General features: G+C 47.5%; 2 protein-coding genes across 5 annotated transcripts in view; one reads left to right on the plus strand and one right to left on the minus strand.

Annotated features, from left to right (window-relative positions):
• cdc42l (cell division cycle 42, like) overlaps positions 1-13,619 on the minus strand; it is a 35,849-nt gene extending 22,230 nt beyond the window's left edge. Inside the window, exon 1 of the mRNA XM_086037220.1 lies at positions 13,454-13,619. The gene's annotated coding sequence lies outside the window, so the exon portion shown is untranslated. The remainder of the gene's footprint in view (positions 1-13,453) is intronic.
• atn1 (atrophin 1) lies at positions 610-11,666 on the plus strand. Of its 4 annotated transcripts, none has more exons than XM_086037209.1 (10): positions 611-1,260; positions 2,542-2,673; positions 2,774-2,875; positions 3,097-3,216; positions 3,391-6,164; positions 6,315-6,531; positions 7,025-8,534; positions 8,664-8,831; positions 8,926-9,106; positions 10,934-11,666. In XM_086037209.1, the coding sequence occupies exons 2-10, from the start codon at positions 2,647-2,649 to the stop codon at positions 10,965-10,967; spliced, it is 5,133 nt and encodes a 1,710-aa protein (XP_085893335.1). In that variant the 5' UTR covers positions 611-1,260; positions 2,542-2,646; the 3' UTR covers positions 10,968-11,666. The 4 variants fall into 4 exon arrangements, 3 of the variants coding, with proteins under 3 accessions (XP_085893338.1, XP_085893335.1, XP_085893336.1); XM_086037210.1 differs by having other exon boundaries at positions 612-1,260; positions 8,664-8,807; XR_015087749.1 differs by lacking the exon at positions 10,934-11,666 and having other exon boundaries at positions 610-1,260; positions 8,651-8,831; positions 8,926-9,075.
• Positions 13,620-13,729: the final 110 nt, after the last annotated feature.

Below are 13,729 nucleotides of genomic sequence, written 5' to 3' on the forward strand. Positions count from 1 at the left end.
TTCTTTCCAGGCAATCCGCCTGCGCTTTATTTTGTACTTTTTACGGTAGTAAATTGTTTTTGCATTTGTAAATAAATATTGTTCAAATCTCGCTTGTCTGCTTTTGTGGGATCCACTCCATTTCCACGTTTTACGAAACCCGACATATGTATATATGTATATGTATGTATGTATGTGTATATATATATATATAACGTATCTGCACTATTACTCAAGCACAGCGTGTGAGTACTTTTGCTACCTTTCCTACTGGCGAATCACTCATTTATGCCTTTATGCAAGTGTACCTAATTTTGTGGCCGATATGTGCCATATCGTGATCACGTGCGCCCGGAGACGTCACACGCAATTTCAAGAAGCGAACCGCAGGGGGAGCCCGAATGTTCTACTCATCTACTGTGTTAAGTGTGTGCGCGTGTTATGCCTGTTGTGTTGGCTGCTCCGTGACGACTTGGTCTGTGTGTGTGAGTGGGTGTGTGGCGGTGGTGGTGGTGGTGGTGGTGGGAGGGCTGGCGGGGTATGGAGCCACGCAGGCGCACTGGGCACAGTCTCCGGCCAGGTTGCTATGGTTACCACACAATAGGAGACGGGACAGGGGGCTGCGTGAAGCAGAGAGGGAGAGGGAGGAGAAAGAGGAGGTCTGCAGAGCCGCTTGGCTGGACACAAGCTTCTCCCAGACAGACAGCTGCAAGACAGACGACCATCAACAAAATCATGATGAAAAATCAAACACTATTTTGTCCTTTAGAAGCCTAAAATCAATATTTAGTCGACTGTAAAGGTGACTCCCCCCTCCTTCGCTTCCCCATTTTCGTCTCCCCCTTTCCTCCGAGTCTCCTTATTCAAATCACGCCTTCCTCTCTCTCTTCTCATCCCTCTCTCCATTGCTACTCACAGAGCCAGGCAGAAGTATATAAATATATATAAAAAGTCGTCTTGGAGGAAGAGGGGGGGGGGTAGGTGGGGAAGAGGAGGGGGACCAAGGCAAAAAAAAAAAAAAGGGGGTGGGGAAGAGGCGAGCGCACATACGCATCAATTTGTACAGTTCAGTTTTTTCCACGCCGCTACCGAGAAGATTTCAGCCGCATTGTTGCTATTGCCCGGTTGCTGCTGCTTCTTTTTTGTGTGTGTGTGTGTGTGTGTGTGCAACATGAGGCGGCGCGCGTTGCGAGAAAAGGCGACAAAAAGGAGGGCGAGGAAGGAAAAAGGGGGAGTGAGAGAAGCAGCGGCGGCAGCAGCACGCATCGCTGGATATTAAAGGTAAGCACAATTAAGGAGGGGAGGTGGGGGGGGGCATTGGGGTGCAATATAATGCATGCTTATGCTGTGTGTTTTGGAATCTACACCACCTTCATCAACCCCCCACCCTCCTTTTTCCATTGTGCCTTATTGTCATCCCAGTGCTGCGTTCAAGATGACTGCCACATTCCTGCAAAGCAAAGCAAAAAAAAAAAAAAAAAAAAAGCCATAGAAGAAGGGGGAGCCGGTGCTAGATGCAATCATTCCGCCATTCTCTATCCTCTCATCCATGCATGTGGTGCTCCTGGCGTCTGCACAGAGCTGTCTTTGCATGCGTGTATATCAATTACACTGCAGTGGGCTCATTACTGTTTTTTTTTTTTTTTTTTTTTTTTTTTTTTTGCAAGTTCATGACCAGTGTGACCAATGTCAGGGCAGCCAGCTGCCACCTGTATCATGCATCTGTCCTTATTAGCGTAGAGTAGGCCCATAAACACGTGTGCTTAATGTGCTCCATCCTTTTTGATTGTGTGGGTCTCATCGACTTAGTCACTGCAGCATGCACTAATAATTAATGCACAGTCATGTGTAGAGCTGCCGCGGCTACGAACGATGTTTGTACACACGCACACGCCTGCTAAAAATGACAGTTTCCCTATCTGGCAGTGCGCACTATTTATATCCCTCATTCAAAATACATTGGCCGTTTTTCACCGTGGCATGAATGAATGGTTGCGGCCATCTTTTTTTTTTTTTTGCTCACAAACGACTATTCTCACAGCGGGAAATGAGCATGTGATGCTTGCCAGTCATAACGAGGTCATTGTGGGTTAACCACAAGTGGCTGAGGGTTAGGGATGTTGTGGTGAAAAGGAGACAGTGGGGTGGTAGGGGGAGTGGCTTCCATTTGCCGGACAGCGTGACCAGAACGCATGCACGCCTGCGTGAATGTACGCCTAATATCAAGTGTTCTTTGGTGGCCAAACCACCAGGGCCTTCAATGTGTGCCAGTAGGTTTTGGCTGCCGTGTGACTGTTTAGAGCAGCAGTGAAAAGCAGTGGCGTTGATGTGGAGCGAGACATGCCGGGAATTCAAATGCTGAAACAAGGCTTTTGCAGTTGTAAATTACATGTTTTAACACAATGGCGCAAATTCTTCCTCTCCACACATGGTGTGCGATTCTATCTTGCGACTGACCAAGGCATCCATTCCCTTGTGATTCCCATATGTGTTTCTGTCTTCAAAATCAGCATGCGAGCCCAAAGACCCAATAAGGCCTTCATTGTTTATGATCCTTTTCAGGTTTCCCCGTGCTCTGTCAGTTGAGCGAGTAAGCAACCCCAGAAGCAACCTATTCAGTCCATACAATGGCTTGTGTAGTAAAATGGACGCCATAAAGAAGAAATCATGAAAACACGGACGCACAAAGAATCGGTATGTGCAGGGCACATGCAAATATTTACCTAACAGGCTCATTATTGGACTAGTCGCCTTCACCACATTCTGTTTCAACACCTTGCCCTGGAACTTGCAGGTGCCCATGCGCAGCGGGCGGAGGCGGGGAGCAAGCGAGGAGAGGAGGGGTCGACGCCCGCATGCCAGCCCCACACGCCCTGAGCGCAATGATAGACAAACGGTATTCACCCTCTTTGTTTGCATGTTTACGTCGGTTCATATAAGTACAGACCCCGTACCGTTGCAAAGTCGGTCTTGTTCCATAGTGTATTTATAACTGAGACATCTGTGATGCTGCATGTTCGATGTATAGGCGTCGGTGTGCGCATGAAAGTGGTTTCAACGCAGACGTTAGGTATTTGAGCGCATGACGGAAGAATTCAAAGTATCGTATCGTTGTAGCCAAGAGGTGGCGGTGAGGAATTGGCTGGGAATCGCTTCAGTCGCAGATCACAAGGCCATGATTCATCAGAGAGCGAGGGGGAGGAACTTGTGTCTCCTGCAAAAAGGCAGAAAGTTCAGGTTTGTCTTACATTTCATCAGCTTGTTATATAAAGCTGGAAATAATTCATGTGTCTGACCAACAGGGAGTTATTTTTGCCATGCTGAAATATGCCCTGGCAATAGATCCTTTCACAACATTGATTTTTTTTTTTTTTTTTTTTACTTGATCCACAAATGATCTTTTCTTGTCAGGATTCGGCAGCCACGGCGAACCCTCCAACATCAACACACACCGCTGACAGCTTGGCTCCCTCCGCTGTCCCGCCTCCCACCTCTGCGGCCAGCCAATCCCGCGAGAGTGACAATGAGGATGGCCAATCCCAGGGCAGCAGGAGTTCAGTTGTCGGGAGCCTGGCGAATAGCAGCAGCAGCTTGAGCAGCGGGCGGGACATTGACCAGGACAATCGTTCTTCATCCCCGAGTCTCTCCGCTTCCCCCCTGGGTAGCCTCGACTCTGATTCCGAGGGCCCGGACTCACCAAAGCAAGGAGAGAGAGAACGAGAGAAAAGTAAAGATGGAGGCGCAGGAAGCGTGTCCGTAGAGGACAGAAGGGCGCTACGGGAGCGGAGAGGGGAGGATCCCTGCGGAGACGAACAAAAGACGGATACAGATGCGCGAATTGAGGACTCTGCACTTAAGCCTATCCATCCTTGCCCCTCCTCTGGTCTCAATTCCTCGGGTCGTGGCGCTGGGGATTCTTCTTCAAATGACAGCACTTGTGGGAGGAAGTCGTATTTCTCCCTGGACTCCAAACTAATTTCTAAAGTGGAGTATGGTGGACCGACAGGCACTGATGCGGTGCCTAGTGGCAATAGAATGAATTCCAAAGCCAGCACACAATGTGTGACAAAGACATCTGCCTCAGGTGGAGATTTTTCCCATAACAGCCCCGGCATTCCCCACTCCTTGCCCCCACCTCTTCCTCCTCCACCTGCTCTAAAACCACTGGAGCTTGGGGGACAAAATCTTCCCCCTGAGGTTAAAATAGAAAGAGACAAAATGGAAAAGGCAGAAAAGCACCTGGACAAGACCCAGTCTACGCCTCCTTCTCTGTTGCAGACAGGGCCCCAGCCACAATCCCAATCACAACCTCAACCCCAAACCAACACCCACCCCCATCATTACAGCTCCCCCAGCTGGCAGGGTGGCACAGCAACCAGTTGCCAGGGGAGTTGGGGCTACACCCGTTACCCTGGCAACCATCACCCACACCAGCATCAGCCCCCCGTGCAGCAACAGCAACTTCCCTCTGTTTACAACCCTCCATCTCGACACTCCTCCTCTCATTCCTCCTACCTCCCCCATCCGCACCCTCACCCCCACAGGGAGTACCTTCCCAGGTATGCTGGCGGGGGAGGGGAGAGAGAGAGAGGGGCTGCAGGAGACAGGGAGAGGGGAGTGAGGGGCGAGTGTGTAGCGAGGGAGCTTAACAGGGAGTTTTCTGCTCCAATAGGTAACAACAGCAACAGCAACAGTGGGGGTACTAGTAGTGGCCCGAATAGCATCCCAGGCAGGGAGTTTTCAGGTCTGTCCGTGAGTCAGAGCCGGGAGTTCCAAGGTACTGGAAGAGATGGACCTTCTAACGTTGGTCCTGATAGAAAAGACTTTGTTCCAGCTTTCCGTGACAGGGAGCAAGACAGGGAACGTGATGCAGGAAGAGAGTTTTCCATGCCAAACCAAAATCAGACTAGAGACTTTGGCCCCAACGGAGCTGGAGGGGGGCATCCCAGAGACAAAGACAGAGGCAGATGGGGTGAGTTTGGAGGCCAAACAAGAGAAGTTGGAGGAAACTGCAACTCAAACGCAATCTCTCAAGGAAGCCATCCAAGTTCAAATAGTAGTCTACCTGTAAACCCCATGCTAAGCCGAGACCCGCCGGCATCACCCCAGAATAACAATAACCATCCATCTCATTCTTCCCTGCCCCCACACTCGCATCCCACAAATTTAGCCAGTCGGGAGTTTCCTCCTCCCATGGACCAGGCACAAACCCCTTCCTCTGCCGCTGACCCTTTTCACAGAGAGTATCCTCCCACTGGTGGGAAAGACTTCAATGCAGGGGGACCTCCCTCTGCCGGAACTAATAGAGATTATCTCAGCCCACCTGGCGTTACTTCTAATCTTGTGAGAGAGTTTTCAGGGCCTGGTGGAATCCCAAACCCTCACCCTTCTCATCCCCACTACCAGTCCGGACCAAGAGACAGAGAGAGGGAGTCAAACCTGCGAGAGTCTACACTATACCAAAACCGTGGAGGTCCAAATCAACCTCCTGCTCTCTCTCCATCCTCCTCGACCAGTCACGGACATCCTCCGAATGCTACCTATCCCCCTCCACCATCTCAACCTCCTATTCCCCCATCTCAATCTTCTCATACCCAGCAACACCCACCAGGTATGGCACCAAATGTTCGCCCCCAACTCTACCAGTCATCTGCCCAGACTCCTCCGACACATGTATCTCCGCTACCCAGCCCATCTACGAATCAGATGGCAGGCTTCTCATCGTTTCCCCCTGGATCAGCCTCCGCACCCAACATGCCGCTTCCTGGGCCTGGCGTTTCATCCAGCTGTTCACCTGGATGTCGCCCTTCCCCTTTACATGGCACCTTGAACAGCCACCCAAACTTCAGTGGGCCATACCACTCCAATGGAAGCAGTGGCAATAGCCTGGCTAACAGCAATAGCAACAGTGGGACACCAACTAACAGCAATACCAACTCCCAATCACCTCAGAATGTCTCTAAGGGCCCTCCACCGCTTACTAACAGCGTTACAACACCTGCCCCCAACTTATCACATACCGGCGGAGACAGCCATTCAGATCCTGTCCCGGCTCCAGCGCCAGTCATTAAAGAGGAGCCGCTAGAAGACAGGGAAGAGAGTGAAAGTCCACCACCAGTGTTGAGAAGTCCATCTCCTGAACCCAAGCCTGTAGACATTCCCATCCACGCTAGCCAGTCAGCAAGGTAATGTCAGGGGCATTAAAATCACGTTTGGCAGTGTTTCCTTTTGTTAATTTGTCCCCTACTTTTTGAAAAAGAGGGATCACAATGATGGAGATATTGACTACTGGTGGTTAAAATAATGATTTACTGCATTCACTGTCACCTGTCCAGGTTTCACAAAGTCCTTGACCGTGGTAGCGGCAACTCCTGTGCCCGCAGCGATGTCCTCTTTGTTCCATTGGACGGCTCCAAATTGTGGAAGAAGAGGAACGAGGTGATAGAAAGAGCTCGCAGGGAGGTTGAGCAACGTGCCAGAGACATAAGAGAAAAAGAGAGGGAACGAGAAAGGGAGCGGGAGCGGGAGAGGGAGCTGGATCGCCACCTACAGGTAAGCTCGAAAAACCTGTTACGTCTAATTGCTAATTGTTCAGGTGTAAGAAAGAACATGTTACAGTGAACAATAGGTATTTACAGGTCACAAATATTCTGTTTATGTTCCCCTCGGCTTTTGATGATAAGTAGCAAGTTTCAACAACAATAAATACACTTTAAAAAAAATTTTTTACACAACATACACAAGCCCGGAAAGTATTGATACATAAAAATACATAATTGATTGTTTAATATGTGTTTTCATTCGTCATCACAACACGTTGAATGGCCTGGTGTGGTCCTGAATCCAAAGTACTTCTTTGATGGCTATGCATAGAGATTTCCTGTTAAAAGCACAATGCAATATAATGTTGTTTATTGGAGGTTTAGATGTGCAGTAACGGCATAGCAAGAGGAGGAGTGTAATACATTCTTTTAATCAGATCGTGACGGTAGATTCAAGAGCTTGACAATGGGATAAATGAGATCTTATTTTGTTTTCTTTATAGCAACAAAAAGATGCCAATGCCAACGCAGCCGCTCGCCAGGGATCGTCCCTATTCTTCCCCTCGTCGTCCTCCATCATCCTTGATCCTTCATCGTCTTCCACCTGTCCGGGCAACCCGGCCGCCCACCCTTCACATCACGTTCATCAGCATCATCCCTCACATCCACATGCTCATCTTCCTCCGACACACCACCTCCATCCGAGCCTCTCTCACACTATCCCCCACTCTCTTCTGCTTCCATCCATGGCTGGAGCATCAGCAGTCGTTGGCGGCCCTCAGGGTGCTCTAGGAATTGGTATAGGAGGTCCTTATCTTGGTCCCGATACCCCGGCTCTAAGAACCCTTAGCGAGTATGCTCGCCCTCATGCGATGTCTCCCCTCGGGGCGGCAAGTCGGGCCCAAGCACACCACGCTCAAATTCATCATGGTCATCCTCACGTCCATCCCTCGTTCTTTCTTCCCCAATTCCAAAATCATGCAATCGGCCATCCACATCACCTACCAACAGATGCTGCAACAGCTGCAGCCATCTTGGGCTTTCTGTATGGTGGCAGCCTGGAAGGGGGCCCAGGTATTGGGGGGCACCCCGGGGTAGGAGGAGGACCAGTACCTGGAGGAATTGGGTCTTCGGGGTTAGGAGGAGTTGGCTTTCCTCATGCAGTCGCTGCTCACCGGGATCGCATGAAGCCGGGATTTGAGTTTAAGAGTGATGAACGGGTCTACCCACCAGGGTCCATTCATGATCCTGCAGCTCTTGCCCTTGCTCACTCTCATTCCCACGCCAATGCCCATACCCATGCACATGCACATGCCCACTCGTTGCTCCTTGGGGGAGGTGGAGCAGGAGCTAATGAGGTGTCACTCTATTGCACTCCTCCTCCACCACCTCCAACCGGCCCACCCCACCTCCAGAACCCGACACTGGCACCAGTAACTCGACCTCCAAACCCTCCTGCCCCGCAGTCCCTCTCCAATCCACCTCCTTCGTCGCTTCTACCACCTTCGCACCCTTCTCACCCTTCATCTGCTCCACCGCTCGCTGCCCCGCCCCCCGCAGCCCCTGCTGCACCTCTAGCGGCTCCCCCTCCTCCACCTGCTCCGCCAACCTCCAACGCCACCTCAATTCATCACCCAGTCCCCAATTCTTCGTTTCCTAGTTCCCTGTCCTCTCATCAACCGTCAGCCCCAGCCACTTCTGAGTCGTACCCAACTCCCGCTCGGTCACCGGCCTCCTTTGAGCGTGACCGCAGCGGAGAACGGGAGCGGGAAAGGGAACGGGACAGAGCACCGTTGCCAACCTTTGTGGAAAGGGAGCGTGAGAGAGAGCGGGAGAGAGAAAGGGGAGGAAATGGGGGTGGAGGAGCAGGAGGAGGCAACACAAATGGAGGAGGAACAGGTGGAGGAAGTGGAGGAGAAAATATGGGTCGTGTCCAGATGCTGAACGTGACGCCCCACCATCACCAGCATTCCCACATCCACTCACACCTTCACCTGCACCAACAAGACACAGGTACCCACTGCTACTAACTATGCTACCTCGTTTGAGTTGACATTATATTATCTCTATTGTCAGTGTTTGTGGTTTCTTTGGCTCCTATTAAATAACTCCTTTATTTCCTATTACATCATTGGCATCTAGCGGCGGGCGGGGTTCACCCCCTGATGGACCCACTGGCGTCAGGGTCTCCTTTGGCGCGGCTTCCTTACCCAGGAGCGACAATAGGCACCCCCATCCTGGCTCACCCCCTCACTGACAGCGAGGTGCTTCGCCAACAGCTGTTTGGTGAGGAGAAGACTCCTCGTCCATGTACTCGCTCACTTTTTTACTCTCAAAACAGTCCTCAAAGTTTATGGAGAATACTTCGGCAGGGATACTGATGATTTTACTACACTTCTCCCAGGTGCTCCTTTCCGTGACATGCCCCAACCGTCCTCCCTCACTGGTCCCATGTCGGCAGCCCATCAGCTCCAGGCCATGCAGCAGGCCCAGAGCGCAGAGCTGCAGATCCAGAGACTGGCCCTGGAACAACAGTGGATTCATCACCATCACCACCACTCCCTCACCCAGGACGAGTACTACAGGTATGTTTGTGTTTATGGTCAAACCAAGGCCTGACACCAGTTTCCACAAGTCCCGACTCTTGACATAATCCGAAATAAAAAAAAACCAAAACAAACTGTAAACCTCAGTCAAAGCCGATTAATCAACACTTGTGAGCTGATACTATTCCACTCCGACCCAATAGGTGGCGGTAATTTGCCTTCCAGAATAAGTAGGAATAGCTTCATACTGCATTTATTGGATCTGGTTGGTAGCTGCCCCCAATGAAAGCAGAATGTATTGACAAACACTGAAATTGGCCTGTGTCAGCCCTCTGCAAATTTTGTGGAAAGTGTTTGGAGGGGTTCATCGGTGTATGCTGGTACTAGCATACAGAGCTGGGAATTCCGTCTATGTAACGGACCGGTTCGTCTGTCCATCAGTGACGGACGCCCGTTTTGACGACGGAAGGGTACCCTCGCTGCTGATGGATGACGGACGCTCAGTTTGTAGAAAAATGCCAAGCTGTGCTAGCATAGAACGTTTCAAGGATACTAACACTACGTAAAGGACGAGTTTGTGCAGTAGCTTATAATATATTGTTATAGCTTAAAAACGGATGCTTAGTTAGCATCTTACTTAGTGTCTCAATTGTTTTATCTTTTGGGCCTCGAAGTGTCATGTCATGTCATGTCATTTTCCAAACCGCTTATCCTATACAGGGTCGCGGGGAGTTGCTGGAGCCTATCCCAGCCGTCAACGGGCGAAGGCAGACTACACCCCGGACTGGTCGCCAGCCAGTCGCAGGGCACAGGCCTCGAAGTGCTTTTCATTTAAATATTTAAAGTAAATTTACTGAATACACTATAAACTGCGATAGCATGGGGAAGTGATTACAGAGCTTTCCAACTTACTTACAAATTTGAGTTGTTCTTCGAACAGAACTTATAAACCGAACTCCCCCTGTATATGTTATTTTTTGCCTACTCTAATAATAACAAATTGACTGACTAACCTGTCTTAGTTGCAAAGTTAGCCAGACAGCTAGATAGGGAGAATTCTGCTTGAGGGTACAGCTCCTAGTTACAGTCGTTCTCAAAATTTTCACACCAAGTACCACCTAAAAAAAATTACTTACTTCTACAAGTACCACCATCATGACCAATATTAAAATACAGTACCTTAGTGTAAGCCACTGCATCATTATTATTTGAACAGTAAGATTGTAGTTGAATGAAGGAAAATAAAAAACTGTACTCAAACGATTAATTCAAAGTGAAGTTAAATATCATTTGTATTAAATGTTAAAAAAAAAACAGTTCTAAAAGATTAAATGCAACTGAATTGTACTTAAAGGTTAAATATAACCGAACTGTACTTGCCAAATGTACTGTACTAATTTTTTACATTTGTTTAAGTCCCTGTGACATTATACTGTTTGAACATCTAATTCAGTGATTCTTTTGCATACCACTAGAGGGAGCCTGCGTACCACTAGCGATAGTTGTACCACACTTTGAGAATCATTGACTTAAAAGCTACAGTAACTAAATTTCACCATCACAAGGAATATCTACCTGTACTCCGTGAGTTTATCTTAATGTTTTATGCCACGTTAATTGAAAAGACAACTTAATGAGGCATTAAGGTCAATGTAGCACAACTGACTTTTTAAATACCGTCGAAAAAAAGAAACCCTTACCTCATGTTTTTGGGGCAATTCACTTCACTTTACTTTTAGTCTAATGTGCTTTTTTTCTGCAATTTGAAGTTTAACGTTTCACTTCATAAATTGGGTGAAGTGGAAGACTGAATCATATAAAAGTTCTGATTTCAACAATAATATATTTTCTCCTCTGACCTTTCAGTCACCTGAAGAAAGAGAGTGACAAGACCCTGTGAGGGAGGGGGCCAAGAAGGAGTGGCGCGGAGGGAAAGAAAAGGGAGACGTGTGCAAACTTTAAATAAAACAAAACAAGATAAAAGCACTAAAAACTATGACGAGACAGACTGACAACAAAGCTGGACGGGGGAATTTGTAATCTGTCTCATTCAAGTGCACCCTGTTGAAGTTCCAGACTTTTTTCCTGCATTGTGTTCTTGAACTTCAGTCCTGTTTTGTATTGTGCTCTGTACAGTATATGAATTAGATGGGCGCAGCAATAGTATGAGGTACAGTTATGTGTAAAATACAAGATGCCGGACGGAATGTGTACATGAGTCTTTTTAATGTCATTGCATGTAGCTTTAGGAACTTACTCTGATCCGGTGGAACTTTTGGTTCTTCATTTTAGTAAAAAAAAAGGAAAAAAAAAAGCCCTCATTTGTACCTGAGGGTTCTATATGCATGAGACCAGCCTTTTAATGTTCTGTTTACAACAGTATTGTTGTTATTATTATTATTATTATTATTATGTCGTCTGTTTGTTGATAATGATACAATTATATATACAGCACATATTATTTGTATTATTTTTTTACATTTTCATGGTATGACTGTCAGTCTTGATTTTTATTTTAAATTGACCTTGTGAAACAAGATGCAAAATAAGCAAACAAAAAACAAATCTGGAAATAAATTATCTCTTTTTTTTGCTATGTTTTTACTTGTGCACGTGAGTCCCGCGCACTCCTTTACCTTGAGTCTATTAGCCCCCGTCTTTTGTTTTATACAAGTCACTCATGCACAAAGCATATCAAATTCCTCATGCGCCTCCCCCTCCCCCTTTTGGACTCCCTCTGTCAAACCCCTCCTCTTTCTTGGCGAGTGTGGCTAATAGGAGACACATGGGATGAGTGTGAGGCATGGGAGTTGAGTTGCTCCATTGAGCAGCAGCCGCCCTGTAGAGCTGGCATTCCATAGTGAACTGTAAAAAAAAAAAAGGGAAAAGAAAAGAGGGGAAAATGGAGGAGAGAGGAGGAGGAGCTGTGAGGGTATGATTTACGGACTGTGCTGAAGGCTCGGCGCGATTATGTGTTTTCTCGCCACGTCCGGCCAGAGGAACCTCCTTCAAAACGGACACGGATCACTGAACGAGGCCTTCAGACACTGCAGGGATCTCTGGCAGAACAAAACTACAATCTTCAATCTTCTCTTTTTGTGATCATGATATACTCTGCCTATGGTCTGCTAAGGTTAAAAGGCCCGAAAAAAAAATTGCAATAAAATCTCATCCGATGACGGATAGCCTCAGCTCACGTGCATAATCGGGAAGGATACGATAGGGCATGCGGTTGGTTTCCGGCTGGCGTGTCATTAAAAGTCACCTTGACCAAGTGTGTCAGTGTAATGTATAAGAATCTGATTGTCCTCCATCTGATGACATCACACGTGCTGGTGGTATTCTTAGCACTTCATCAGTCCTTTGTGAGGAAGGCTAAGGACGTTGTGAAAGGTGAGCTTGAAAGATGAACAAACCTGTGAGTGCCTGTTTTACTAAATTCAATTAAATCATGAGCATATCATTGCCATCATGTGAAAAACACGCATGTCCAATTTTGTCATTTTTAAAAATGTTCACAATGTGATGTGTGTAACACGGAAACCCCATTAACGCAAAAATAAAATGAACTAAAAAGAATAGACATAAGTGTTTCTCACAGGGCAGTGACGATATGTTTTGTCGTTGAGGGAAAATATTTTGATCCTAAAAAATAATATTGATTCAGAGGACATATGCGGTATTGTCGCCAGCCACTTCATTAGGTACACTGAGATTCAAATCCTGTTCACAAAATAATAATGCGACAGTACTAGATTTTGAGTGATCAAAGGGGTATGAAATTTAAAATATTTGATTATATCCAAAGATGTCAAAAACATATTTTTAACATTTTACAAATATACAGTAGAGTGAAAATGAAAAAAAAACTGTGATGGGAGAGTGCCAATATCTCACCTTGATAACAAGTATCATATCGGGCTGGATTATTTTCAGGCTCCTGCAGAGCTGATCATTTGAATCAGGTGTGTTGGAGGAGGGAAACATCTAAAACATGCAGAATAGTGGCCCTCGAGGGTCAGAGTTTGACACCTGTGTTCTAAATGGTCCACATGCTATGTTGTGACTAGGTTGACATGCTTGATGTGACATGAAGAACTCTTGTCCGCATTCTCGAGCTGACGCAACAGCCACACAGTCACGTCTCGCGTCCCGAGCTGTCAAAGTCAATCAAGGTCGCCCCGTAGCCACCAACACAGCCCCCTCCTTAACTTTACCGTGCGTCTTCTCCACAGGCACATGTTTGCCCAGCTGACCTGAAGATTAGACTTGAGGCTGGCTGTCATTTTCCCGTGTCGTCAGTCACACACACACACACGTGTTGCATTGAGGGACAGTCAATAAGCATAGCCGTACATCTCACTCATCTTCAGGAGGGCAACTCACAGCAGCAGCTGAGTGGGTCTGTCTCATCTCAGCCACTCCACTCCAGCGTGGTGAAGAATATCCCAGAGGATCACCTTGAAGCGTTGTAGAACATCTTAAGCAGCAGTGGAGGGCTCTCTGCCTGACTTAAGAAGCGTAGCAGACGATTGTCTGGAGATTTTCCCATCTGCGAAATGATCCAATGTTATTAGGTATTGAATGGTTGGGAAGCTTGGGAATAAAATAGTAATATAAGGTTTGAGGATATATTTAGAAAACACTGGCCGTAAGATAGAT

This window comes from Filicampus tigris, chromosome 8 (assembly GCF_054856515.1).
Source record: "Filicampus tigris isolate MCC_2025a chromosome 8, RoL_Ftig_1.0, whole genome shotgun sequence".
NCBI lineage: Eukaryota > Metazoa > Chordata > Actinopteri > Syngnathiformes > Syngnathidae > Filicampus > Filicampus tigris.